This window comes from Hyla sarda, chromosome 3 (genome assembly GCF_029499605.1).
Source record: "Hyla sarda isolate aHylSar1 chromosome 3, aHylSar1.hap1, whole genome shotgun sequence".
Taxonomy (NCBI): Eukaryota; Metazoa; Chordata; class Amphibia; order Anura; family Hylidae; genus Hyla; species Hyla sarda.
Genome location: NC_079191.1, coordinates 13528876 through 13554668, shown reverse-complemented (window position 1 = coordinate 13554668; position 25793 = coordinate 13528876). Strand labels below are relative to the sequence as shown.

The 25793-nt window shown below is 39.8% G+C and overlaps 2 protein-coding genes across 11 annotated transcripts in view; one reads left to right on the top strand and one right to left on the bottom strand.

Moving 5' to 3' along the window:
- Positions 1 to 6004, top strand: part of PTK2B (protein tyrosine kinase 2 beta) — a 207370-nt gene extending 201366 nt beyond the window's left edge. For all 4 annotated transcript variants that reach the window (XM_056563778.1, XM_056563776.1, XM_056563777.1 and 1 more), the window contains exons 30-31: positions 759 to 839; positions 5059 to 6004. In XM_056563778.1, the coding sequence (XP_056419753.1) occupies positions 759 to 839; positions 5059 to 5274 (297 nt within the window). In that variant the 3' untranslated portion in view covers positions 5275 to 6004. The remainder of the gene's footprint in view (positions 1 to 758; positions 840 to 5058) is intronic.
- Positions 6005 to 12934: 6930 nt separating this feature from the next.
- Positions 12935 to 25793, bottom strand: part of CHRNA2 (cholinergic receptor nicotinic alpha 2 subunit) — a 93871-nt gene continuing 81012 nt past the window's right edge. For 5 of the 7 annotated variants that reach the window (XM_056563767.1, XM_056563771.1, XM_056563770.1 and 2 more), the window contains 2 exons: positions 21223 to 22255; positions 12936 to 13227 (listed from right to left, as the gene is read on the bottom strand). In XM_056563767.1, coding sequence (XP_056419742.1) covers positions 13102 to 13227; positions 21223 to 22255 — 1159 coding nt within the window. In that variant the 3' untranslated portion in view covers positions 12936 to 13101. Of the gene's footprint in view, positions 13228 to 21222; positions 22256 to 25793 lie in introns of all 7 variants that reach the window. The other 2 variants (XM_056563769.1, XM_056563768.1) reach the window with 2 other exon arrangements.

Genomic DNA, 25793 nt, shown 5'->3' with positions numbered 1-25793 from the left:
ATACACTCTGACCATGACCAGGGCGTACATGTATGCCCTGTGTTACCTAAGGGTCAATTGGGCACTGTCTTTGAGAACTTCTTTAAAGGGGTACTCCGGAGGAGCAAAAATGTTTTTAAACCATCTGGTGCCAGAAAGTTATACAGATTTAATCCTTCCAGTTCTTATCAGCTGCTGTATGCTCAACAGGAAGTTGTGTAGTTCTTTCCATGGACCGAGGTGGCAGCAGTGAGCACTGTGTTAAATTACTAAATTACTTCAATTTAAAAATCTTAATCCTTCCAGTACTTATCAGCTGCTGTTTGCTCCACAGGAAGTTCTTTTCTTTTTGAACTTCCATTCTGTCTGACCACAGTGCTCTCTGCTGACACCTCTGTCCATTTTAGGAACTATACAGAGTAGGAGCAAATTCCCATAACAATCCTCTCCTGCTCTGGACAGTTCCTGACATGGACAGAGGTGTCAGCAGAGAGCACTGTGGTCAGACAGAAAGGAAATTCAAAAAGAAAAGAACTTCCTCTGTAGTTTACAGCAGCTGATAAGTACTGGAAGAATTAAGATTTTTAAATAGAAGTAATTTAACAAATCTGTTTTAACTTTTTGGCACCAGTTGATTTAAAAGAAAATGTTTTCCAGCGGAGTACCCCTTTAAGTTTGTCACATATGTATTTCAAGGGGGACCTGTTTTGTGTTACTGTCACGTTCCGGAGTTGTACCGCACATCTTAACAATCCTGTGTTCTGTCTTTTGTGTTTCAGAACGTCGGGTTGACTCTCCGGAAGCTCATAGGCAGCGTCGATGAAATTCTTCCGTCATTACCAGGATCATCTCGTACAGAGGTAATGTATCTTTACTACAATTCCTACATTTCAATTAAAGTCTTACACATTTCAAGGGGGTATCCACCATAAGGTGACTTTAGTACTTACCTGCCAGACAGTAATGGACATGCTTACCAAGGATCTGTGCTTGTGTTAGTGGTAAATGGCCGTGTCCTGTGTCCCCCATCACACTGCTGCTTTGTTTGTGTGAACTGGCCATTTCCTGTTTCTGTGCCCTCCCTCCAACTGCAATCCCCAGGATCCCTTGTTTCTAGATGGGAGGTGACTTATCTCCCTCCCACACATCAGTCACCCCAACATCCATTACAGCACAGCTAGGCTCCCTTCCATGCATGCTGTGCTTGAAACTACAATTCCCTGCAGCCCTGTGTAGAATGATCTCCCTCCCACCAAGCGGTTGCTCCACCCATTGAAGCACTGCCACGTTCCCTTTCAACACTGACTAGTGACGTACCGTATATACTCGAGTATAAGCCGAGTTTTTCAGCACGATTTTTCGTGCTGAATACGCCCTACTCGGCTTATACTCGAGTGAACTCTCCGCCCTCAGTGGTCTTCAACCTGCGGACCTCCAGATGTTTCAAGACTACAACTCCCAGTATGCCCGGAAAGCCGATGGCTGTCCGGGCATGCTGGGAGTTGTAGTTTTGGAACATCTGGAGGTCCGCAGGTTGAAGACCACTGTTAAATCAGACATTGACAAGCGGTGATGATGAAGGGGGTGGTGTGGGATGATGACAGGGTAATGATGATAAAGGGGGGGATGATGACAGGGTAATGATGATGAAGGGGGGGATGATGACAGGGTAATGATGAAGGGGGGATGATGACAGGGTAATAATGATGAAGGGGGGGATGATGACAGGGTAATGATGATGAAAGGGGGGAAGATGACAGGGTAATGATGATGAAGGGGGATGATGACAGGGTAATGATGATGAAGGGGGGGGATGATGACAGGGTAATGATGAAGGGGGGATGATGACAGGGTGATGATGAAGGGGGGGTGATGACAGGGTAATGATGATGAAGGGGGGGATGATGACAGGGTAATAATGATGAAGGGGGGGATGATGACAGGGTAATGATGATGAAGGGGGGGATGATGACAGGGTAATAATGATGAAGGGGGGGGATGATGACAGGGTAATGATGATGAAGGGGGGGATGATGACAGGGTGATGATGAAGGGGGGATGATGACAGGGTAATGATGATGAAGGGGGGATGATGACAGGGTAATGATGAAGGGGGGATGATGACAGGGTAATGATGAAGGGGGGGATGATGACAGGGTAATGATGATGAAGGGGGGATGATGACAGGGTGATGATGAAGGGGGGATGATGACAGGGTGATGATGAAGGGGGGATGATGACAGGGTGATGATGAAGGGGGGATGATGACAGGGTGATGATGAAGGGGGGATGATGACAGGGTAATGATGAAGGGGGGATGATGACAGGGTAATGATGAAGGGGGGATGATGACAGGGTAATGATGAAGGGGGGATGATGACAGGGTAATGATGAAGGGGGGATGATGACAGGGTAATGATGAAGGGGGGATGATGACAGGGTAATAATGATGAAGGGGGGGATGATGACAGGGTAATGATGAAGGGGGGATGATGACAGGGTAATGATGAAGGGGGGATGATGACAGGGTAATGATGACGGGGGGATGATGACAGGGTAATGATGATGAAGGGGGGGGATGATGACAGGGTAATGATGATGAAGGGGTGATGATGACAGGGTAATGATGATGAAGGGGGGATGATGACAGGGTGATGATGATGAGGGTGTTAATGACGGGGGTCTGGATGATGACAGGGTGATGATGATGAGGGTGTTAATGACGGGGGTCTGGATGATCACAGGGAGGGATAATGTATTTCCCACCTTAGGCTTATAGTCGAGTCAATAACTTTTCCTGGGTTTTTGGGGTAAAATTAGGGTCCTCGGCTTATATTCGGGTCGGCTTATACTCGAGTATATACGGTATAATGTCTTGGTCCACACTGCAACCTTGGAAAGGCCTGAGACAACACTGATTTTGTATACTGATAAAAATTAACATCACCTAAATATCACTTAAAAACTGTGAGATCAGCCATAAAACACAGGTACAGACACTATATTATGAAAAAAAAAAAAAAAAAATCCTGGAAAACCCCTTTAAATATGACATCATTGTCTATTTTATTTTTTTATTTTTTTAATAAAAATATTTTTGTAATCCCTGAACTTTATGATCTCCAGGCAGGTCAGTAGTTTCCAGCTGTGCCAGAAAAGTCCTTGACTACATTTCAATATACAGTGGTCCCTCAACATACGATGGTAATCCGTTCCAAATGGACCATCGTTTGTTGAAACCATCGTATGTTGAGGGATCCGTGCAATGTAAAGTATAGGACAGTGGTCTACAACCTGCGGACCTCCAGATGTTGCAAAACTACAACACCCAGCATGCCCGGACAGCCAACGGCTGTCCGGGCATGCTGGGAGTTGTAGTTTTGCAACATCTGCAGGTTGAAGACCACTGGTATTGGAGGTTATACTCACGTGTCCCCGCCGCTCCGGACCATCACCGCTCGTCGCCGCGTCCCCGGGGTGTCCCCGACGCTCCGGCAAGGCCTCTGCTTCCCCGGCATCCTCTCTCTCTGTCGCCGCCATCACGTCGCTACGCACCCCGCTCCTATTGGATGACGGGACGGCGTGCGCAGCGACGTGATGACGACGATGCAGGGGATCCCGAAGAGGACGCGCCGGAGCCCCGAGGACAGGTAAGTGATCGTCAGCGGACCACACGGGGCACCGTAAACGGCTATCCGGTGGCGGCTGAAGCAGTCTGCGCTGCCGGATAGCCGTTTAAGCGATGGCTCCGACATACAAAAGCATCGTATGTTGATGCTGCCTCTGAGAGTGATCGTATGTTGAAATGATCGTATGTCGGGGCCATCGTAGGTCGAGGGGGTCACTGTATTAGTGACGCTTGCACAACCCTTCACAAGTCCAACTCTGCACCACTACAGCACTATTATATTTGGTTTACCCCTTTGTTATGTCCCCCAAACAAATGTCCTATGGCCCTTTATCGGGAATCGGAGAGGTAACCTTGGTCTCGTTGTCTTAAAGGAGAAATGCCGTGAAAATTTTTTTCAGTTCCCCTGCAAAAACTGAAAAAACAAACTTTAACTCCCCTTCCTACATTCCCCCATTCTGCCAATATTGGCATCCCGGTCCTCCGGTCCTGGACTTCTTCCTGGATACTGTGCTCACCATATCGCCGGCCGCAGTGACGTCCCGCCTCGGCCGGTGATAGGCTGAGCGCACTGTCATGTAAGGAGCTCGGGCCCTGCCTTCTCCCTGCTACCTGGGCTCCTTACATATCACCGGCAGAGGGGTGGGACATCGCTGCGGCCGGCGATAGGCTGAGCGCAGTATGAGTCACAGAGCCCAGGAACCAGGAAGAATTCCAGCACCGAAGGAATGGGACACGCTGATATTGGTGTAGAAAGGCGAGTTAAAGTTTTTTTTTTTTTGTTTGTTTTTTCAGCCCGGGCACGGGAAAAATGAAAATAGTTTTGCCGCATTTTTCCTTTAAATAACTTTAAAAAGCTCCAGTTGGAAGGAACATATAAAAAAATAAAAAAGGAAAATCATTTTAAATACCAAAAACATAATAAGGGTTTATTCACACATACAGTATTCTGCCGCAGATTTTCTGCGCAGGATTTCAATGTAAACTGAATGTCATTTAAAATCCTGCGCATCAAATTTGTGCAGAATCCTGTACGTGTGAATAGACCCTAAAGGGGTATTCCGGTTTTATACATCTTATCTCCTATACAAAGGGTAAGGGATAAGATGTATGATCGCAGGGGTCCCGCCGCTGGGGACCCCCATGATCTCGACGCAGCCCCCGGCATTCTGTGCCAGGCGCCGCCTCTGAGATGGGGGACATGATGTCAAGGCCACGCCCCCTAGTGATGTCATGTCACGCCACGCCCCTTCCATTCATGTCTATGGGAGGGGGCGTGACGGCCGTCACGCCCCCTCCCAAAGACGTGAATGGAGGGGGGCGTGGCCGTGACGTCACGTCCCCATCTCGGAGGCAGCGCCCGGTCCCCAGTGATCATATAAAGATGTATAAAGCCGGAATACCCCTTTAAATGACATTTTTATCTGCTTTTTTTTTTTGTTTCTGAGCAGATCGAAGGAACACAGAAACTCCTGAGTAAAGACCTGGCCGAGCTGATCAATAAGATGCGTTTGGCCCAGCAGAACGTGGGGACGTCTCTCAGCGAGGAATGTAAGAAACAGATGTTGACGGCTTCTCACGCTTTGGCCGTGGACGCCAAAAACCTATTGGATTCCGTGGACCAAGCGCGGGTCAGAGCCAACCTTGCAAAAGTGGCCATGGAATGACAATGTTAAAGGGAGTTCAGATTTGACTCGAAACGCGCGGTCATTGGGACAGCAAGTGCTGCTAAGGAACGGGAACTATATGGACCAAAAAAAAAAACTCTGCTTGAAATATAAGGAAAATTATGTTACTTTACTATTGGGTGACAATTTATTAAGTATTTATTTTGGAAATAATGTTTTCAAGATCCTCTTCCTGTAGGGTTTTTTTTTTTTTATTATTATTATTTTTTTCTTTTAGTCGAGAAAAGCTGGACTTATGTGAATTTTTAGACCTGGTCAACCATGGACTTACGGCGTACGCGAAAGATCTTTGACCATCTCGCCTTTTGTGTCATCGAATGTTTCTTTTATTTATTATTTCGTTTACTGGTTTACTATGATTTTTTCGCAGAGGCTACTATTGTGGAGTTTGTATTTGATATCACCTTCGGATTTGGTGGAGTTGTAATTATTCGTTCAGGCTACACGTTTCATGTGCCGGCAGTTTAGCATCTATTTTCCTGTACATAGCGGCTAAAAAAAAGAAAATATTTAAGAAAGAAGATGACAAAAAGAAAATGACAACATTACTAATATCTAATTTGTCGATACTGGATTACTGTTTTATAGGACTATTTTCTATAGAACTTTTAATGTTTTATTCTCAGAGGGTTCGGTTCCTGTTGATGAAATGTTTTTGTGTATTATTTTCAGGCCCTCAAAAAAACTTCATAAATGTAAATATATCGGACGTATTCTTATGTATTTTTTTTGTATGATCGGAGGATGTAACCTACAATGCTAGGACTCACTGACTGGACTCTTGGTCGTAACGGTTTACCACAACCGTTGTACCAAAGGATAGGGGATAAGGTTCCTGATCAAGGGGGGGGGGCGCTGCTGGGGATCTCCCTGCTGCACCCGGCATTTGTTTAGAGCGTCGGGTGCACGTCGGAGGTGTGTGACCTCACAGCCATGCCCCGCTCCTGATGTCATGGCTACGCCCCCTCAATGCAAGTCTATGGAAGGGGGCGTGACGGCCGTCACGCCCCCTCCCATAGACTTGCATTGAGGGGGCTTGGGCTTGACGTCACACGGGGGGGGCGGAGTCGTGACGTTACCACACTCCAGCTGCACACTCAGAGCCTCCTGCGCTGCGGAGAGCTTGCAAAGGTTGGTGCTGAATCCTTTGGATAGGGGAGAAGATGTATTAGGGCCGGAGTACCCCTTTAAAAAATGAAGTTCTTGGTTGGTAGCGCAGCTGCAGTTCAACAGTTGGCACCACAAAGATCTCCAGCCTACGAAGTTGTCTATTCCTCGGCTTAATGTGTGATGATCCTCGCTGCTGCTCTGCACCCACGCCAACACTTTTTGACTCTTACCCCAATGCAAAGCAAGAGCCAAACTTTATTGAGCTTCTCTATTGCTTGGATTCCCAGTAATTGCTCTTTCCTCTTTGCCTACGTCTCCCAGCAATCATTGCAGCTCTGCCCTGCCAGCCAGCTCACTCTCTGAGAGCAGCCCCCACCGCCCTGCCCTGAGCAACAGAGAGAGGTTCAGTGTCTGATTGGCTGAGGCGGCACACACCTCCCAGTTCTCAGCACTAAAGAGAGCATGACTCATCAGTGCAGGGCAGAAACCACTTGATCTGTGTCTCTCAGGAGGGTGGGGGGCTGCTTTCAGAGAGGGATTTGGACAGAGACAGAGTGGATGGCTGGATGATGTCACTCCCTGACTTCATGTACAACTAAAGAAGGGAAACTGCTTTATATAGCTAATAAATGATATTTAGACGATTAAATTGGTTGATGCGCGGGAAAGGAGGGGCTATAGGTTAAGTTCCCCAGAGTACCCCTTTAACATTACATCAATGTGATATTTCACCCGTTGCTACAATGTTGAAATATTTTTTGCACATAAAAGGACCCTGATGCCATCCCTGTGAGGTCTCTCCGTTTGATTGCTCGAATTGTTGTTTTTTTCGTTGGCGTTTTTGGCCCGCGAGCCGCCGCTCTTCGCTTTTGTTGTTCAGCTGCGAGGGGACCTGGAACAGGATCAAAAAGCAGAGATGGCCGGGAAATGTGTCTTAAATACGGCGTTCCTAACTCTCGCTGACGGATGAAAGACGCCAGATGGTTTTGTTTACCTTCTGATAGAATAATTGTTCAGCAAAATAAATAATAATCACCGGAGAATATTTACCGAGAGGCAGAAGAACGGGATTTATGTCTGTAAATATCAAGAGAAGAGATAATAAGATAGGAGATTATAGTATCAGAGAGAATTATGGGAAACCTACAATGGCCTCACATATCTATGGTCCCACAAGCCAAGTAGTCCGCCACCATGGCCAGTAAATTATTTTCAGTCACTCTACACCAGTGGTCTTAAACTGTGGCCCTCCAGATGTTGCAAAACTTCAACTCCCAGCATGCCCGGACAGCCGTTGGCTACTATATATCCTGATCCCATAGAGATAGCAGCAGCAGTATACAGATTGAGCTGGAGGGGGGTATATCACTACTATATATTCTGGTCCCATGGAGATAGCAGCAGCAGTATACAGATAGAGCTGTAGGGGGGTATATCACTACTATATATCCTGGTCCCATGGAGATAGCAGCAGTATACAGATAGAGCTGGAGAAGAGCTGTGTAACTACTATTTATACGCATCCCCCAGCTCTATCTGTATACTGCTGCTATCTCTTTGGGATCAGGGTATATAGTAGTTATACATATCTCCTCCAGCTCTATCTGTATACTGCTGCAATCTCTTTGGGGTCAGGGTATATAGTAGTTATACATATCTCCTCCTGTATACTGTTACTGCTATCTCCATGGGACCAGGATATATAGTAGTGATATACCCCCCTCCAGCTCTATCTGTATACTGCTACTGCTATCTCTATGGGATCAGGGTATATAGTAGTTATACATATCTCCTCCAGCTCTATCTGTATACTGCTGCAATCTCTTTGGGGTCAGGGTATATAATAGTTATACATATCTCCTCCAGCTCTATCTGTATACTGTTACTGCTATCTCCATGGGACCAGGATATATAGTAGTGATATACCCCCCTCCAGCTCAATCTGTATACTGCTACTGCTGTCTCTATAGCAGTGGTCTTCAACCTGCGGACCTCCAGATGTTGCAAAACTACAACTCCCAGCATGCCCGGACAGCCAACGGCTGTCCGGTCATGCTGGGAGTTGTAGTTTTGCAACATCTGGAGGTCCGCAGATTGAAGACCACTGCTCTATAGGATCAGGATATATAGCAGTTATACGCCTCTCCTCCAGCTCTATCTGTATACTGCTGCTATCTCTATGGGATGAGGAAATATAGTAATTATACCCCTCTCTTCCAGCTCTATCTGTATACTGCTGCTATCTCTATGGGATGAGGATATATAGTAGTTATACACATTCCCTCCAGCTCTATCTGTATACTGCTGCTACTATCTCTATGGGATCAGGATATATAGTAGATATCCCAATCCCATAGAGATAGCAGCAGTAAGCAGATATAACAGGGAGGGGAGGGGTCTGGGAGCTAACAGGATGGATCTGATAGGTGATGATATCATCCTGTAGTTCCTCACATTAACCACTGGAATTAACTCTGGACCAGAGTGCTGATCACATGACCCAGTTACAGTAATGAAACGTACGGATGCAGATGTGCTGGAATAACACAGATGGTGCTGTAGGAGTAGTTTGGGGAGTGTGCATGATATGGGCAAAAAAACCAAACAAACCAAAACTTCTTTAAAGGATCAACTAGGGAAAGGTAGACTCACTGTGTAATGCCTAAAACTGGCTCCGAGGGGGCGGGACCAAGACACAAATAATTATCCATTATTCTGAGGATAGGTGACTGTGGGTGGAGCCACTAGACAGGGAGGAGTTTAGCTGAGAGGGGTTCATAGAAACCCCACCCCTGCTTACATGTAATTTTGTGAAAACTTTATTAACATTTCACTGGTTACAAATGTATCAAAGATTTATCATTCGTGCTGGGAGTCTACGGGGAAAAAAATCGAAAATGTGACAACTCTTCTCCTCGTGGCATAAAGGACTTTATAATCCTCCGGAATCTTCCTGAATCAGCAAGTTCTGTCCGTCAGCGCCTGCAAACCTGTCATTTTCTGTTGTCAAATAAGAAGATTCTGCATCATTTCCTAAATTCTTCTTAAGCACGGACCCAAAAATACAGGTTCCTGCTGCTCATTTTATAGCGAATTGTCACCTGTAATAAGGGTTTAGCTACACTTAGTGCAGTTGGATACATTTAAAAAGGGACAATGGGGGGTATTTATGAAGCCTTTTACCATTTTTTTTTTCATGTCTAAAATTGGCGCAAAAATTTGGCGCAGTGAGTTTTTTGCGCTTTTTCTTTGCGCCATTTTGTTTACACACGTTCCTTTGGTTGGCGGCAGTATGTGTGTTTTCAGTCGGGTTTTTGCAGTGGTCAGGAATTTATGAAAGTGCGACTTTTTAAAAAGGCACAAAATTTGGCGCAAACCCTTTAAAAAGGCGCAAATCACCTCCATAAAAAAAAGGGGCATAGAAAACACACATTACAAAAATTAGTTGAAATTACTCATTATTATAAGCAGATCACCTTACTATTTGAAATATATATATATATATATTATATATATATATATAATATTAAAAGATATAACTTAAAAAAATAAAACTTTGTTTAATTATTATTATTCTAATTTTTTATTATTTTTTTTAAATAAAAATTCACCATGGTTAAGATGGACATGTTTAAAAATCTGGATAGTTGTAATGTAAATAATTGAAATGTAAAATAAAGGACATTCACAATAAAGCTACTAAATTGCCCTGCAGTAACACACAAGGAATCACCTCTGAATGTTGCGTAAATTCACACATATTTAAAGGGGTTATCCAGGAAAAAACTTTTTTATATATATATCAACTGGCTCCAGAAAGTTAAACAGATTTGTAAATTACTTCTATTAAAAAATCTTAATCCTTTCAGTACTTATGAGCTTCTGAAGTTAAGGTTGTTCTTTTCTGTCTCAGTGCTCTCTGATGACACATGTCTCGGGAACCGCCCAGTTTACAAGCAAATCCCCATAGCAAACCTCTTCTAAACTGGGCGTTTCCCGAGACAAGTGTCATCAGAGAGGATTTAGACAGAAAAGAACAACCTTAACTTCAGAAGCTCATAAGTACTGAAAGGATTAAGATTTTTTAATAGAAGTAATTTACAAATCTTTTTACCTTTCTGGAGCCAGTTGATATATATATAAAAAAGTTTTTGCCTGGAATACCCCTTTAATTTCGGAAATTGCACCAAATTTATAGCCCAACTTGCGCCTTTTTGTTAATTTGGTGTAGCGAGTTAAAAAGCGACCCATGAAAAAAGGCGTAAAAAAAAAAAAAAAAAACACATACCCTTATTCATAAATAGCTCACAGAGCATTGTCTGGGCCGTGGTTTTCCAAACAGTGTGTCTCCAGCTGATGCAAAACTACAACTCCCAGCATGCCCAGACAGCCGGAGGCTGTCCGGGCATGCTGGGAGTTGCAGTTTTGCGACAGCTGGAGATGTCCTGTTCTAGACTGGATACAATTGTATCACTTCTCAGCTGAGAGCAGGACTAGCTATGTACAATGTATCAGTCTGGAGTCCAGGATATTTAGCTCACAGAGCATTGTCTAGACTGGATACAATTGTATCACTTCTCAGCTGAGAGCAGGACGAGCTATGTACAATGTATCAGTCTGGAGTCCAGGATATTTAGCTCACAGAGCATTGTCTAGACTGGATACAATTGTATCACTTCTCAGCTGAGAGCAGGACTAGCTATGCACAATGTATCAGTCTGGAGTCCAGGATGTTTAGCTCACAGAGCATTGCCTAGACTGGATACAATTATCACTTCTCAGCTGAGAGCAGGACTAGCTATGTACAATGTATCAGTCTGGAGTCCAGGATATTTAGCTCACAGAGCATTGTCTAGACTGGATACAATTGTATCACTTCTCAGCTGAGAGCAGGACTAGCTATGCACAATGTATCAGTCTGGAGTCCAGGATGTTTAGCTCACAGAGCATTGCCTAGACTGGATACAATTATCACTTCTCAGCTGAGAGCAGGACTAGCTATGTACAATGTATCAGTCTGGAGTCCAGGATATTTAGCTCACAGAGCATTGTCTAGACTGGATACAATTGTATCACTTCTCAGCTGAGAGCAGGACTAGCTATGTACAATGTATCAGTCTGGAGTCCAGGATGTTTAGCTCACAGAGCATTGTCTAGACTGGATACAATTGTATCACTTCTCAGCTGAGTGCAGGACGAGCTATGTACAATGTATCAGTCTGGAGTCCAGGATGTTTAGCTCACAGAGCATTGTCTAGACTGGATACAATTGTATCACTTCTCAGCTGAGAGCAGGACTAGTTATGTACAATGTATCAGTCTGGAGTCTGGGATGTTTAGCTCACAGAGCATTGTCTAGACTGGATACCATTGTATCACTTCTCAGCTGAGTGCAGGACGAGCTATGTACAATGTATCAGTCTGGAGTCCAGGATGTTTAGCTCACAGAGCATTGTCTAGACTGGATACAATTGTATCACTTCTCAGCTGAGAGCAGGACGAGCTATGTACAATGTATCAGTCTGGAGTCTGGGATGTTTAGCTCACAGAGCATTGTCTAGACTGGATACAATTATATCACTTCTCAGCTGAGAGCAGCAATAGCTGTGTACAATGTATCAGTCTGGAGTCCAGGGTGTTTAGCTCACAGAGCATTGTCTAGACTGGATACAATTGTATCACTTCTCAGCTGAGAGCAGGACGAGCTATGTACAATGTATCAGTCTGGAGTCCAGGATGTTTAGCTCACAGAGCATTGTCTAGACTGGATACAATTGTATCACTTCTCAGCTGAGAGCAGGACTAGCTATGTACAATGTATCAGTCTGGATCCGGGTCGTTTAGCTCACAGAGCATTGTCTAGACTGTATACAATTGTATCACTTTTTAGCTTGTATCACTGTTATGCACCTTCCTTCCACCAGTTTGCCCCGTAGAACCCCACATAACGGCGACAGCCCTGGTGCCCCGCAATGACAACCGCTTTATTAACAAAGCTGACAATGTGCCGCCGTACCAGTGATAGTCACAGTGTCCCCATAACAGTGACCTCCACGATACTTCCATAACAATGGCTTCCACTGTATCCCCATAACAATAACATCCACAGTGCCCCCATATCAGTGGCAGCAATGAATAGTGTTGGGCGCGAATATTCGCATTTAGAATTTTTATCGCGAATATCGCAAATTAGCGAATTTGCGAATATTGCGAATATATTAGCTATATATTCGCAATTATGAATATTCTCTTTTTTTTATCCCACAGAACACACCACAGTGATCTCATCCCTCCCCGCTTCCTGCTTGTGGTCTAAAGAAGACCCCCTATACTAGTTACTGCGTGAGACCGTGGAACGCGAATATTTTGCATATGCGCATATTCCTTCTTTTAGCTTGTGGGCCAATTAGAAGGCTGTGCGGCAATGCTGGGAGTTGTAGTTTTGCAACAGCTGGAGGCACCTCGTTGGGGGTTACCTTCCCTTGTGGTTCCCTTAACAGAGAATAAACTTTCAGTCATCACATAATAAAGAGAGAGGAACCGTTTCTTATTAATCGCAACGATTTATTATAATTCATGAGCAAGCGTCCATTATCATAGCGGTCTCCTCATTCCTCCAGGAATCCCCCAGTAAAAGAGCCTGAGATGTGACTAGCAGAGTCCTCCACATGCCGAAAGAAGTGATAAAAAATAATCCTATATCATCCCGGCCAGAAACGGGGGAAGGAACAATCCGATCGTCCCTAACAAACACACGATAATGAACATCCAGAGGAATATCCGGTCAATCACCATCGCAACATACTTCCAGTCTTCTTTTACCTATTGAGGGAGAGAAATGTTAACACTCAATAATATAACTACTATAATACTGCTCCTATATACAAGAATATAACTACTATAATACTGCTCCTATATACAAGAATATAACTATTATAATACTGCTCCTATATACAAGAATATAACTACTATAATACTGCTCCCATATACAAGAATATAACTACTATAATACTGCTCCTATATACAAGAATATAACTACTATAATACTGCTCCTATATACAAGAATATAACTACTATAATACTGCTCCTATATACAAGAATATAACTACTATAATACTGCTCCTATATACAAGAATATAACTATTATAATACTGCTCCTATATACAAGAATATAACTACTATAATACTGCTCCTATATACAAGAATATAACTACTATAATACTGCCCCCTATATACAAGAATATAACTACTATAATACTGCTCCTATATACAAGAATATAACTACTATAATACTGCTCCTATATACAAGAATATAACTACTATAATACTGCTCCTATATACAAGAATATAACTACTATAATACTGCTCCTATATACAAGAATATAACCACTATATTACTGCTTCTATATACAAGAATATAACCACTATAATACTGCCTCCTATATACAAGAATATAACTACTATAATACTGCCTCCTATATACAAGAATATAACTACTATAATACTGCCTCCTATATACAAGAATATAACTACTATAATACTGCCTCCTATATACAAGAATATATCTACTATAATACTGCTCCTATATACAAGAATATAACTACTATAATACTGCTCCTATATACAAGAATATAACTACTATAATACTGCTCCTATACACAAGAATATAACTACTATAATACTGCCTCCTATATACAAGAATATAACTACTATAATACTGCCTCCTATATACAAGAATATATCTACCATAATACTGCTCCTATACACAAGAATATAACTACTATAATACTGCTCCTATATACAAGAATATAACTACTATAATACTGCTCCTATACACAAGAATATAACTACTATAATACTGCTCCTATACACAAGAATATAACTACTATAATACTGCTCCTATATACAAGAATATAACTACTATAATACTGCTCCTACATACAAGAATATAACTACTATAATACTGCTCCTATATACAAGAATATAACTACTATAATACTGCTCCTATATACAAGAATATAACTACTATAATACTGCCTCCTATATACAAGAATATAACTACTATAATATTGCCTCCTATATACAAGAATATAACTACTATAATACTGCTCCTATATAAAAGAATATAACTACTATAATACTGCTCCTATATACAAGAATATAACTACTATAATACTGTCCCTATATACAAGAATATAACTACTATAATACTGTCCCTATATACAAGAATATTACTACTATAATACTGCTCCTATATACAAGAATATAACTACTATAATACTGCTCCTATATACAAGAATATAACTACTATAATACTGCTCCTATATATACAAGAATATAACTACTATAATACTGCTCCTATATACAAGAATATAACTACTATAATACTGTCCCTATATACAAGAATATAACTACTATAACACTGTCCCTATATACAAGAATATAACTACTATAATACTGCCTCCTATATACAAGAATATAACTACTATAATACTGCCTCCTATATACAAGAATATAACTACTATAATACTGCCTCCTATATGCAAGAATATAACTACTATAATACTGCCTCCTATATACAAGAATATAACTACTATAATACTGCCTCCTATATACAAGAATATAACTACTATAATACTGCTCCTATATACAAGAATATAACTACTATAATACTGCTCCTATATACAAGAATATAACTACTATAATACTGCTCCTATATACAAGAATATAACTACTATAATACTGCTCCTATATGCAAGAATATAACTACTATAATACTGCTTCTATATACAAGAATATAACTACTATAATACTACCTCCTATATACAAGAATATAACTACTATAATACTGCTCCTATATACAAGAATATAACTACTATAATACTGCCTCCTATATACAAGAATATAACTACTATAATACTACCTCCTATATACAAGAATATAACTACTATGATACTGCTCCTATATACAAGAATATAACTACTATAATACTGCTCCTATATACAAGAATATAACTACTATAATACTGCCTCCTATATACAAGAACATAACTACTATAATACTGTACCTATATACAAGAATATAACTACTATAATACTGCCTCCTATATACAAGAATATAACTACTATAATACTGCTCCTATATACAAGAATATAACTACTATAATACTGCTCCTATATACAAGAATATAACTACTATAATACTGCTCCTATATACAAGAATATAACTACTATAATACTGCCTCCTATATACAAGAATATAACTACTATAATACTGCTCCTATATGCAAGAATATAACTACTATAATACTGCTTCTATATACAAGAATATAACTACTATAATACTGCTTCTATATACAAGAATATAACTACTATAATACTACCTCCTATATACAAGAATATAACTACTATGATACTGCTCCTATATACAAGAATATAACTACTATAATACTGCTCCTATATACAAGAATATAACTACTATAATACTGCCTCCTATATACAAGAATATAACTACTATAATACTGCTTCCTATATACAAGAATATAACTACTATAATACTGCCTCCTATATACAAGAATATAACTACTATAATACTGCCCTCTATGTACAAGAATATAACTACTATAATACTACCTCCTATATACAAGAATATAACTACTATGATACTGCTCCTATATACAAGAATATAACTACTATAATACTGCTCCTATATACAAGAATATAACTACTATAATACTGCCTCCTATATACAAGAACTTAACTACTATAATACTGTACCTATATACAAGAATATAACTACTATAATACTGCTTCTATATAAAAGAATATAACTACTATAATACTGCTCCTATATACAAGAATATAACTACTATAATACTGCTCCTATATACAAGAATATAACTACTATAATACTGCCTCCTATATACAAGAATATAACTACTATAATACTGCTCCTATATACAAGAATATAACCCCTATAATTACATAGGCAGCAGGGGGCAGTCTAAGACCATAATAATGTATTGCAATGGGAGAAATGTGGGGCTCTCAGATTCCAGATAAGACAAGGAAAAGAATCAGCTGTTCACCCGCAGGTCCTCCTTCCCTTAGATCAGTGTTTCCCAACCAGGGTGCCTCCAGCTGTTGCAAAACTACAACTCCCAGCAAGCATGCTTGGAGTTGTAGTTTTGAAACAGCTGGAGGCATCCTGGTTGGGAAACACTGCCTTAGATACTTTACGTTCCCTCTCTAGATGATATTCACTACACACTCCCCCTTATTCTGAATTAATTCAGAGCGATCTGATATGGGGTCTGAATTAATTCAGGGGATCTGATATGGGGTCTGAATTAATTCAGGGGGATCTGATATGGGGTCTGGATTAATTCAGGGGGATCTGATATGGGGTCTGGATTAATTCAGGGGGATCTGATATGGGGTCTGGATTAATTCAGAGGGATCTGATATGGGGTCTGGATTCATTCAGGGGGATCTGATATGGGGTCTGGATTCATTCAGGGGGATCTGATATGGGGTCTGGATTAATTCAGGGGGATCTGATATGGGGTCTGGATTAATTCAGGGGGATCTGATATGGGGTCTGGATTAATTCAGAGGGATCTGATATGGGGTCTGGATTAATTCAGAGGGATCTGATATGGGGTCTGGATTAATTCAGGGGGATCTGATATGGGGTCTGGATTAATTCAGGGGGATCTGATATGGGGTCTGGATTAATTCAGGGGGATCTGATATGGGGTCCGGATTCATTCGGGGGATCTGATATGGGGTCTGGATTCATTCAGGGGGATCTGATATGGGGTCTGGATTCATTCAGGGGGATCTGATATGGGGTCTGGATTAATTCAGGGGGATCTGATATGGGGTCTGGATTAATTCAGAGGGATCTGATATGGGGTCTGGATTAATTCAGAGGGATCTGATATGGGGTCTGGATTAATTCAGGAGGATCTGATATGGGGTCTGGATTAATTCAGGGGGATCTGATATGGGGTCTGGATTAATTCAGGGGGATCTGATATGGGGTCCGGATTCATTCGGGGGATCTGATATGGGGTCTGGATTCATTCAGGGGGATCTGATATGGGGTCTGGATTCATTCAGGGGGATCTGATATGGGGTCTGGATTCATTCAGGGGGATCTGATATGGGGTCTGGATTAATTCAGAGCGATCTGATATTGGGTCTGGATTAATTCAGGGGGATCTGATATGAGGTCTGGATTCATTCATGGGGATCTGATATGGGGTCTGGATTAATTCAGGGGGATTGGATATGGGGTCTGGATTAATTCAGGGGGATCTGATATGGGGTCTGGATTAATTCAGAGCGATCTGATATGGGGTCTGGATTCATTCAGGGGGATCTGATATGGGGTCTGGATTCATTCATGGGAATTGGATATGGGGTCTGGATTAATTTAGATGTCTGATATGGGGTCTGGATGAATTAAGGGGGTCTGATATGGTGTCTGGATTCAATAAGGGGGGTTTGATATGGGGTCTGGATTCATTTGGGGGGCTGATATGGGGTAGGATTAATTAAGGGGGTCTAATATGGGGTCTGGGTTAATATAGATGCCTGATATGGGGTCAGGATTCATTTAGGGGGTCTGATATGGGGTCTAGATTTAGATGTCTGATATGGGGTCTGGATGAATTAAGGGGGTCTGATATGGGGTCTGGAATAATGTAGGGGTCTAGATTAGTTTGTATGTGATTTAGTGATTGGTCTATACAGAGGACAGGTCATCAATCACTAAATCCTGGAGACCTCTCTCATTTTGAGGGTCCGGGGTCTGATGGATTATGGGGTCTCTTCTGTGATCTGATTCTTTTTGATGTCTGGTCTGGTATTATCTTGTCAGTACTGTCATATTATTTATTCACTAAATTGTCCATGAAATCACTATATGGCGGTATTATTTCGTCACTGTTTAATAATAATTTTGGTCATGATACTATAATGTATTTGTCAGTGTATGTTGTATTATGAAGACACTATATGGCAGTATTAATCTGTCACTATGTGATGGTGATATTGTAGGCTTATACAGCGCTGTTTTCTAAATCAATTCTAGCAATAATTTTGAATCTTCCAAAGTGATATTTTTTGGATTTTGTATAGCCTGTTATTTATTTATTGTATAGTGTTTTTTGGATCTTGTATAGTGGTGTTTTTTTGGATCTTGTATAGTGGTGTTTTTTTGGATCTTGTATAGTGGTATTTTTTGGATCTTGTATAGTGGTGTTTTTTTGGATCTTGTATAGTGGTGTTTTTTTGGATCTTGTATAGTGGTGTTTTTTTGGATCTTGTATAGTGGTGTTTTTTTGGATCTTGTATAGTGGTGTTTTTTTGGATCTTGTATAGTGGTGTTTTTTTGGATCTTGTATAGTGGTGTTTTTTTGGATCTTGTATAGTGGTGTTTTTTTGGATCTTGTATAGTGGTGTTTTTTCATTTTATTTTTTTTTTAAATCTTGTATAGTGGTATTTTTTCGGATCTTGTAAAGTGGTATTTTTTGGATCTTGTATAGTGGTATTTTTTCGGATCTTGTAAAGTGGTATTTTTTGGATCTTGTATAGTGGTATTTTTCGGATCTTGTATAGTGGTATTTTTCGGATCTTGTATAGTGGTATTTTTTGGATCTTGTATAGTGGTATTTTTTGGATCTTGTATAGTGGTATTTTTTGGATCTTGTATAGTGGTATTTTTTGGATCTTGTATAGTGGTATTTTTCGGATCTTGTATAGTGGTATTTTTTGGATCTTGTATAATGGTATTTTTTGGATCTTGTATAGTGGTATTTTTTGGATCTTGTATAGTGGTATTTTTCGGATCTTGTATAGTGGTATTTTTTGGATCTTGTATAGTAGTATTTTTCGGATCTTGTATAGTAGTATTTTTCAGATCTTGTATAGTGGTATTTTTGGATCTTGTATAGTGGTATTTTTTGGATCTTGTATAGTGGTATTTTTTGGATCTTGTATAGTGGTATTTTTTGGATCTTGTATAGTGGTATTTTTTGGATCTTGTATAGTGGTACTTTTTGGATCTTGTATAGTGGTATTTTTTGGATCTTGTATAGTGGTATTTTTTTGAATCCTGTATTTTGCTATTTTTTGGATCCTGTATTGTGATATTTTTGGATCTTGTATAGTGGTATTTTTTGGATCCTGTATTGTGATATTTTTGGATCTTGTATAGTGGTATTTTTTGGATCTTGTATAGTGGTATTTTTTGGATCTTGTATAGTGGTATTTTTTGGATCCTGTATTATGCTATTTTTTGGATCCTGTATTGTGATATTTTTGGATCTTGTATAGTGGTATTTTTTGGATCCTGTATTGTGATATTTTTGGATCTTGTATAGTGGTATTTTTTGGATCTTGTATAGTGGTATTTTTTGGATCTTGTATAGTGGTATTTTTTGGATCCTGTATTATGCTATTTTTTGGATCCTGTATTGTGATATTTTTGGATCTTGTATAGTGGTATTTTTTGGATCCTGTATTGTGATATTTTTGGATCTTGTATAGTGGTATGTTTTAGATCTTGTAAAGTGATATCTGTTGGATCTTGTACAGCATTCCTTTTTCTTGTATAGTGTTTTTTTTGGATCTTGTAGAAATGAAATTCAAAAAATTTGAATATCGTGCAAAAGTTCATTGGATTTCATTAATGCAACTTAAGGCTCGGTTCACACTACGGAATTTCCGCCTGCAATTCCGCTTTGATATTGCAGGTGGAAATTCCGCTTGCTAAAATGTCTAGTGTAGTGAATGGGTTTCCGTTCACAAATTCACACTTCGGAATTTGTGAAGCGGAATTTGTGAATGGAAAATCCGCTTGGAAATTTCCATCTGAAGAATGGCGTTGCTCATTCTTCAGGCGGAAATACTCGCGGAACACATTGCAGTCTATTGGAGACTGCAGTGTCCGCGGGGTCCTAGCGCCGACTGATTCAGTCAGCACTGGCCGCACTCGGAATCTCCGCAGTGTGAACCTAGCCTAAAAGGAAAGGAAATCTCCTGGTAGACGGATGCTTAATGAAGCACAGTGGACCAACACCAGCAGATGACATGGCTCCCCAAATCATAGTAATTGGGGGGGGGGGGGGATTGGGGGTTTTCATGATCACAATTATGACAAATCACGGCTTGAACTATCTTGCTTTGCATGTAACGAGTCTTTCTCACCTTTTAAGTTGCATGACTGAAATAAATGAACTTTGCACAATATTCTAATTTTTCGAGTTTCACCTGTATAGTGATATTTTTTGGATTTTGGATCCATGACGAAAACTAGAGTAAGATATTTAACAAATCTGCATGTGACAGTAAGACAATTCCCTCCTTTCCCAGACACATTCCAACCCCCATCATAAAATTATAACCTAACATCTTACTCTTGTCTTTCAATACACAAGTAACCAACATGGACCCAACAACGTTAATGGGGTACTCCACTGTCTCAGCATTCGGAACAGTTTGGAGCAGGGGGCGGAGGTCGTGACGTCACTGAAACGCCCCTTGTGACGTTACACCACGCCCCCTCAATGCAAGTCTATGGGAGGGGGGTGGCGGCCGCCACCCCCCCTCCCATAGATTTGCATTGAGGGTGTGTGATATGACATCACAAGGGGTGTGGCCATGATGTCAAGACCCCTGCAGCCCGCACCCAGCATTCTAAATGAACGCCGGGTGCTGCAGCTGAGACCCCACGATCAGATATCCTTTACCCTATTCTTTGTACGTCTAGGGGTGGAGTACCCCTTTAAGAATAAGAGTCCTACTTACAGAGAAGTCAGCGTCCTCGGCCCGCAGGTGGTCTGCTATGTAGTGGACGCCTTCTAAAGCTTTTAAAATACTCGGTGACAGCAAGAAATTAGATTCCACATTCTCCACTTTGCTCTGTCGAGGGGTCTGACACTGCCCCCCAGGCACCGGGTGGTTATAGTCATATCGATAATGAAGGTTGTGGTTGGAGATGTGGTGCAAGTGGCAAGGTGGCATCTCAGCCTCCGGTTCCCCCCACTTCTCGTCCACATCTGTCTCCATCCAATATTTGGAGGTGCTGAGTTTAAGTTCCGGAGGGTCGTACTGGCTAAAAATCTCCTCTACGGGAGCGGGTGGTCTTTTCATAAAAAGCCACCTTGGGATATGATCCAGAAAGACAGAACGCACCCAAAGAGGCATCTTGTGAGTACTAGGTGAGCGGTGGTGGACATTCAACACAAACACCGTGATGACTATGGAGAGGGTGACGAAGATCATAGTGAAGAGCAGGTATTCCCCGATCAATGGGATCACCAGAGAGGTGGATGGGATGATCTCCGTGATCAGCAAGAGGAACACGGTAAGAGATAAGAGAACCGAGATACACAAAGTGATCTTCTCCCCACAATCCGATGGAAGGTAGAAGACCAAGACGGTAAGGCAGGAGATCAGAAGACACGGGATGATCAGATTGATGGTGTAGAACAAAGGCAACCGCCGAATAATAAAGAAATAGGTGATGTCGGGGTAGATCTCCGTGCAGCAATCGTACTTCTTAGAGTTGTACGTCCCAACGGCATTGACTATGGCCCACTCCCCACTCTCCCAATAATCCTTCAGGTCCACGTTCCGCTCCATGCTCTCCAGGTCGATGTTGGCTTTGTCGTATGTCCACGAACCAAACTTCATCTTGCAGTTCTGCTGGTCAAAAGGGAAGAAGGTGACATCGATGCTGCAGGAGCTCTTGTAGATGGCAGGAGGAACCCACTGTACCTTCCCGTTGTGGAATAGGTGAGCCTTAGTCATGTGGGTGATGGCAAACTCCCCGTCTGCACTGCAGGAGAAAGACAAGATAGACTTATTAATGAAAATATAGTATTTTGTAGTATTATCACGCAAAGTGACAACTGATTTACATAAATTTCATATAAAAGCAGATTACATTAAATACACTACAGATTTACTACACATGTGCATCTACAATACTGCCTCCTATGTACACGGATATATCTACTATAATACTATAATTACAGTATTATAGTAGTTATATTCTTGTATATAGGAGCAGTATTATAGTAGTTATATTCTTGTATATAGGAGCAGTATTATAGTAGTTATATTTTTGTATATAGGAGCAGTATTATAGTAGTTACATTCTTGTATATAGGAGCAGTATTATAGTAGTTATATTCTTGTATATAGGAGCAGTATTATAGTAGTTATATTCTTGTATATAGGAGCAGTATTATAGTAGTTATATTCTTGTACATAGGAGCAGTATTATAGTAGTTATATTCTTGTACATAGGAGCAGTATTATAGTAGTTATATTCTTGTATATAGGAGACAGTATTATAGTAGTTATATTCTTGTACATAGAGGGCAGTATTATAGTAGTTATATTCTTGTATATAGGAGCAGTATTATAGTAGTTATATTCTTGTATATAGAAGGCAGTATTATAGTAGTTATATTCTTGTATATAGGAGCAGTATTATAGTAGTTATATTCTTGTATATAGGAGCAGTATTATAGTAGTTCTATTCTTGTATATAGAAGGCAGTATTATAGTAGTTCTATTCTTGTATACAGGAGCAGTATTATAGTAGTTATATTCTTGTATATAGGAGCAGTATTATAGCAGTTATATTCTTGTATATAGGAGCAGTATTATAGTAGTTATATTCTTGTATATAGGAGGCAGTATTATAGTAGTTATATTCTTGTATATAGGAGGCAGTATTATAGTAGTTATATTCTTGTATATAGGAGCAGTATTATAGTAGTTATATTCTTGTATATAGGAGCAGTATTATAGTAGTTATATTCTTGTATATAGGAGGCAGTATTATAGTAGTTATATTCTTGTATATAGGAGGCAGTATTATAGTAGTTATATTCTTGTATATAGGGGCAGTATTATAGTAGTTATATTCTTGTATATAGGAGCAGTATTATAGTAGTTATATTCTTGTATATAGGAGCAGTATTATAGCAGTTATATTCTTGTATATAGGAGCAGTATTATAGGAGTTATATTCTTGTATATAGGAGCAGTATTATAGTAGTTATATTCTTGTATATAGGAGCAGTATTATAGTAGTTATATTTTTGTATATAGGAGCAGTATTATAGTAGTTACATTCTTGTATATAGGAGCAGTATTATAGTAGTTATATTCTTGTATATAGGAGCAGTATTATAGTAGTTATATTCTTGTATATAGGAGCAGTATTATAGTAGTTATATTCTTGTACATAGGAGCAGTATTATAGTAGTTATATTCTTGTACATAGGAGCAGTATTATAGTAGTTATATTCTTGTATATAGGAGACAGTATTATAGTAGTTATATTCTTGTACATAGAGGGCAGTATTATAGTAGTTATATTCTTGTATATAGGAGCAGTATTATAGTAGTTATATTCTTGTATATAGAAGGCAGTATTATAGTAGTTATATTCTTGTATATAGGAGCAGTATTATAGTAGTTATATTCTTGTATATAGGAGCAGTATTATAGTAGTTCTATTCTTGTATATAGAAGGCAGTATTATAGTAGTTCTATTCTTGTATACAGGAGCAGTATTATAGTAGTTATATTCTTGTATATAGGAGCAGTATTATAGCAGTTATATTCTTGTATATAGGAGCAGTATTATAGTAGTTATATTCTTGTATATAGGAGGCAGTATTATAGTAGTTATATTCTTGTATATAGGAGGCAGTATTATAGTAGTTATATTCTTGTATATAGGAGCAGTATTATAGTAGTTATATTCTTGTATATAGGAGCAGTATTATAGTAGTTATATTCTTGTATATAGGAGGCAGTATTATAGTAGTTATATTCTTGTATATAGGAGGCAGTATTATAGTAGTTATATTCTTGTATATAGGGGCAGTATTATAGTAGTTATATTCTTGTATATAGGAGCAGTATTATAGTAGTTATATTCTTGTATATAGGAGCAGTATTATAGCAGTTATATTCTTGTATATAGGAGCAGTATTATAGGAGTTATATTCTTGTATATAGGAGCATTATTATAGTAGTTATATTCTTGTATATAGGAGCAGTATTATAGTAGTTATATTCTTGTATATAGGAGCAGTATTATAGTAGTTATATTCTTGTATATAGGAGCAGTATTATAGTAGTTATATTCTTGTATATAGGAACAGTATTATAGTAGTTATATTCTTGTATATAGGGGCAGTATTATAGTAGTTATATTCTTGTATATAGGAGCAGTATTATAGTAGTTATATTCTTGTATATAGGAGCAGTATTATAGCAGTTATATTCTTGTATATAGGAGCAGTATTATAGCAGTTATATTCTTGTATATAGGAGCAGTATTATAGGAGTTATATTCTTGTATATAGGAGCAGTATTATAGTAGTTATATTTTTGTATATAGGAGCAGTATTATAGTAGTTATATTCTTGTATATAGGAGGCAGTATTATAGTAGTTATATTCTTGTATATAGGAGCAGTATTATAGTAGTATTATAGTAGTTATAATACTGCTCCTATGTACATAAATATAACTACAGGTATCTGATGTGATAAGTCACATGTAGTGAAGTTTCTCGGTTCTGGACTCACAATAGTCGCCTTATACTTAACAACCATTAAGAATCTTATACTGGGGGTAGTTAAGCAGCCGGGGATGATGGGAGTTCAGGTCCTACAAAGGTATATACATTGAATATTTTTGAATATTTGGTCCCTTTGTTTCCTGACATTTCTTTGTGTATGGAGAGTTGTGTTGTTCAGGTCTCACTTTGTGGCGTGCAGCAAATGATTTCCCGGTGATTCTATTTTTCCAGGACCGATCTCAGGACATAATTTTGTCTCCACTAAGACTTTTTCTGGCCACTTATTGAAGCAGCACGGGATCCGCCGATTTATAAATCACAGTTGGGTCGAAAGGAACGGAATGAGGTTTTCCGAAAATTAACCAATTTGCTTAGAGAGACAAAGACTAAAATAACATAGAAACAAAAATCAATTTCCAAATAGCACCAGCCATTTTGTATTACTGCGGCCGCTGTCCCCGGGGGAGGGGAGGAAATTACAATACTCTGTTATTATTACCGGGGTGGTGAGAACTAACAAAAAGTCCCGGCTACAGATTGTTTAATCTATATGTAAAAACTGGAAAATCCAAAAATGGCAAATTTAAAAAGTAACAATGCAGTAGTGCAGATTTTCTGCCCCTTTCTGCTGTATTATAAGGAAACTTCTCATTGGTTCAGCATTTACAGGGTTCTCAGGAAAATGTAATATAAGCAGGAGAACAGGAGGACTGGTTAGTGCAAAGAAGTGAAAAGTACCCTGAAGGATCAAATCTTACGAGGATCAA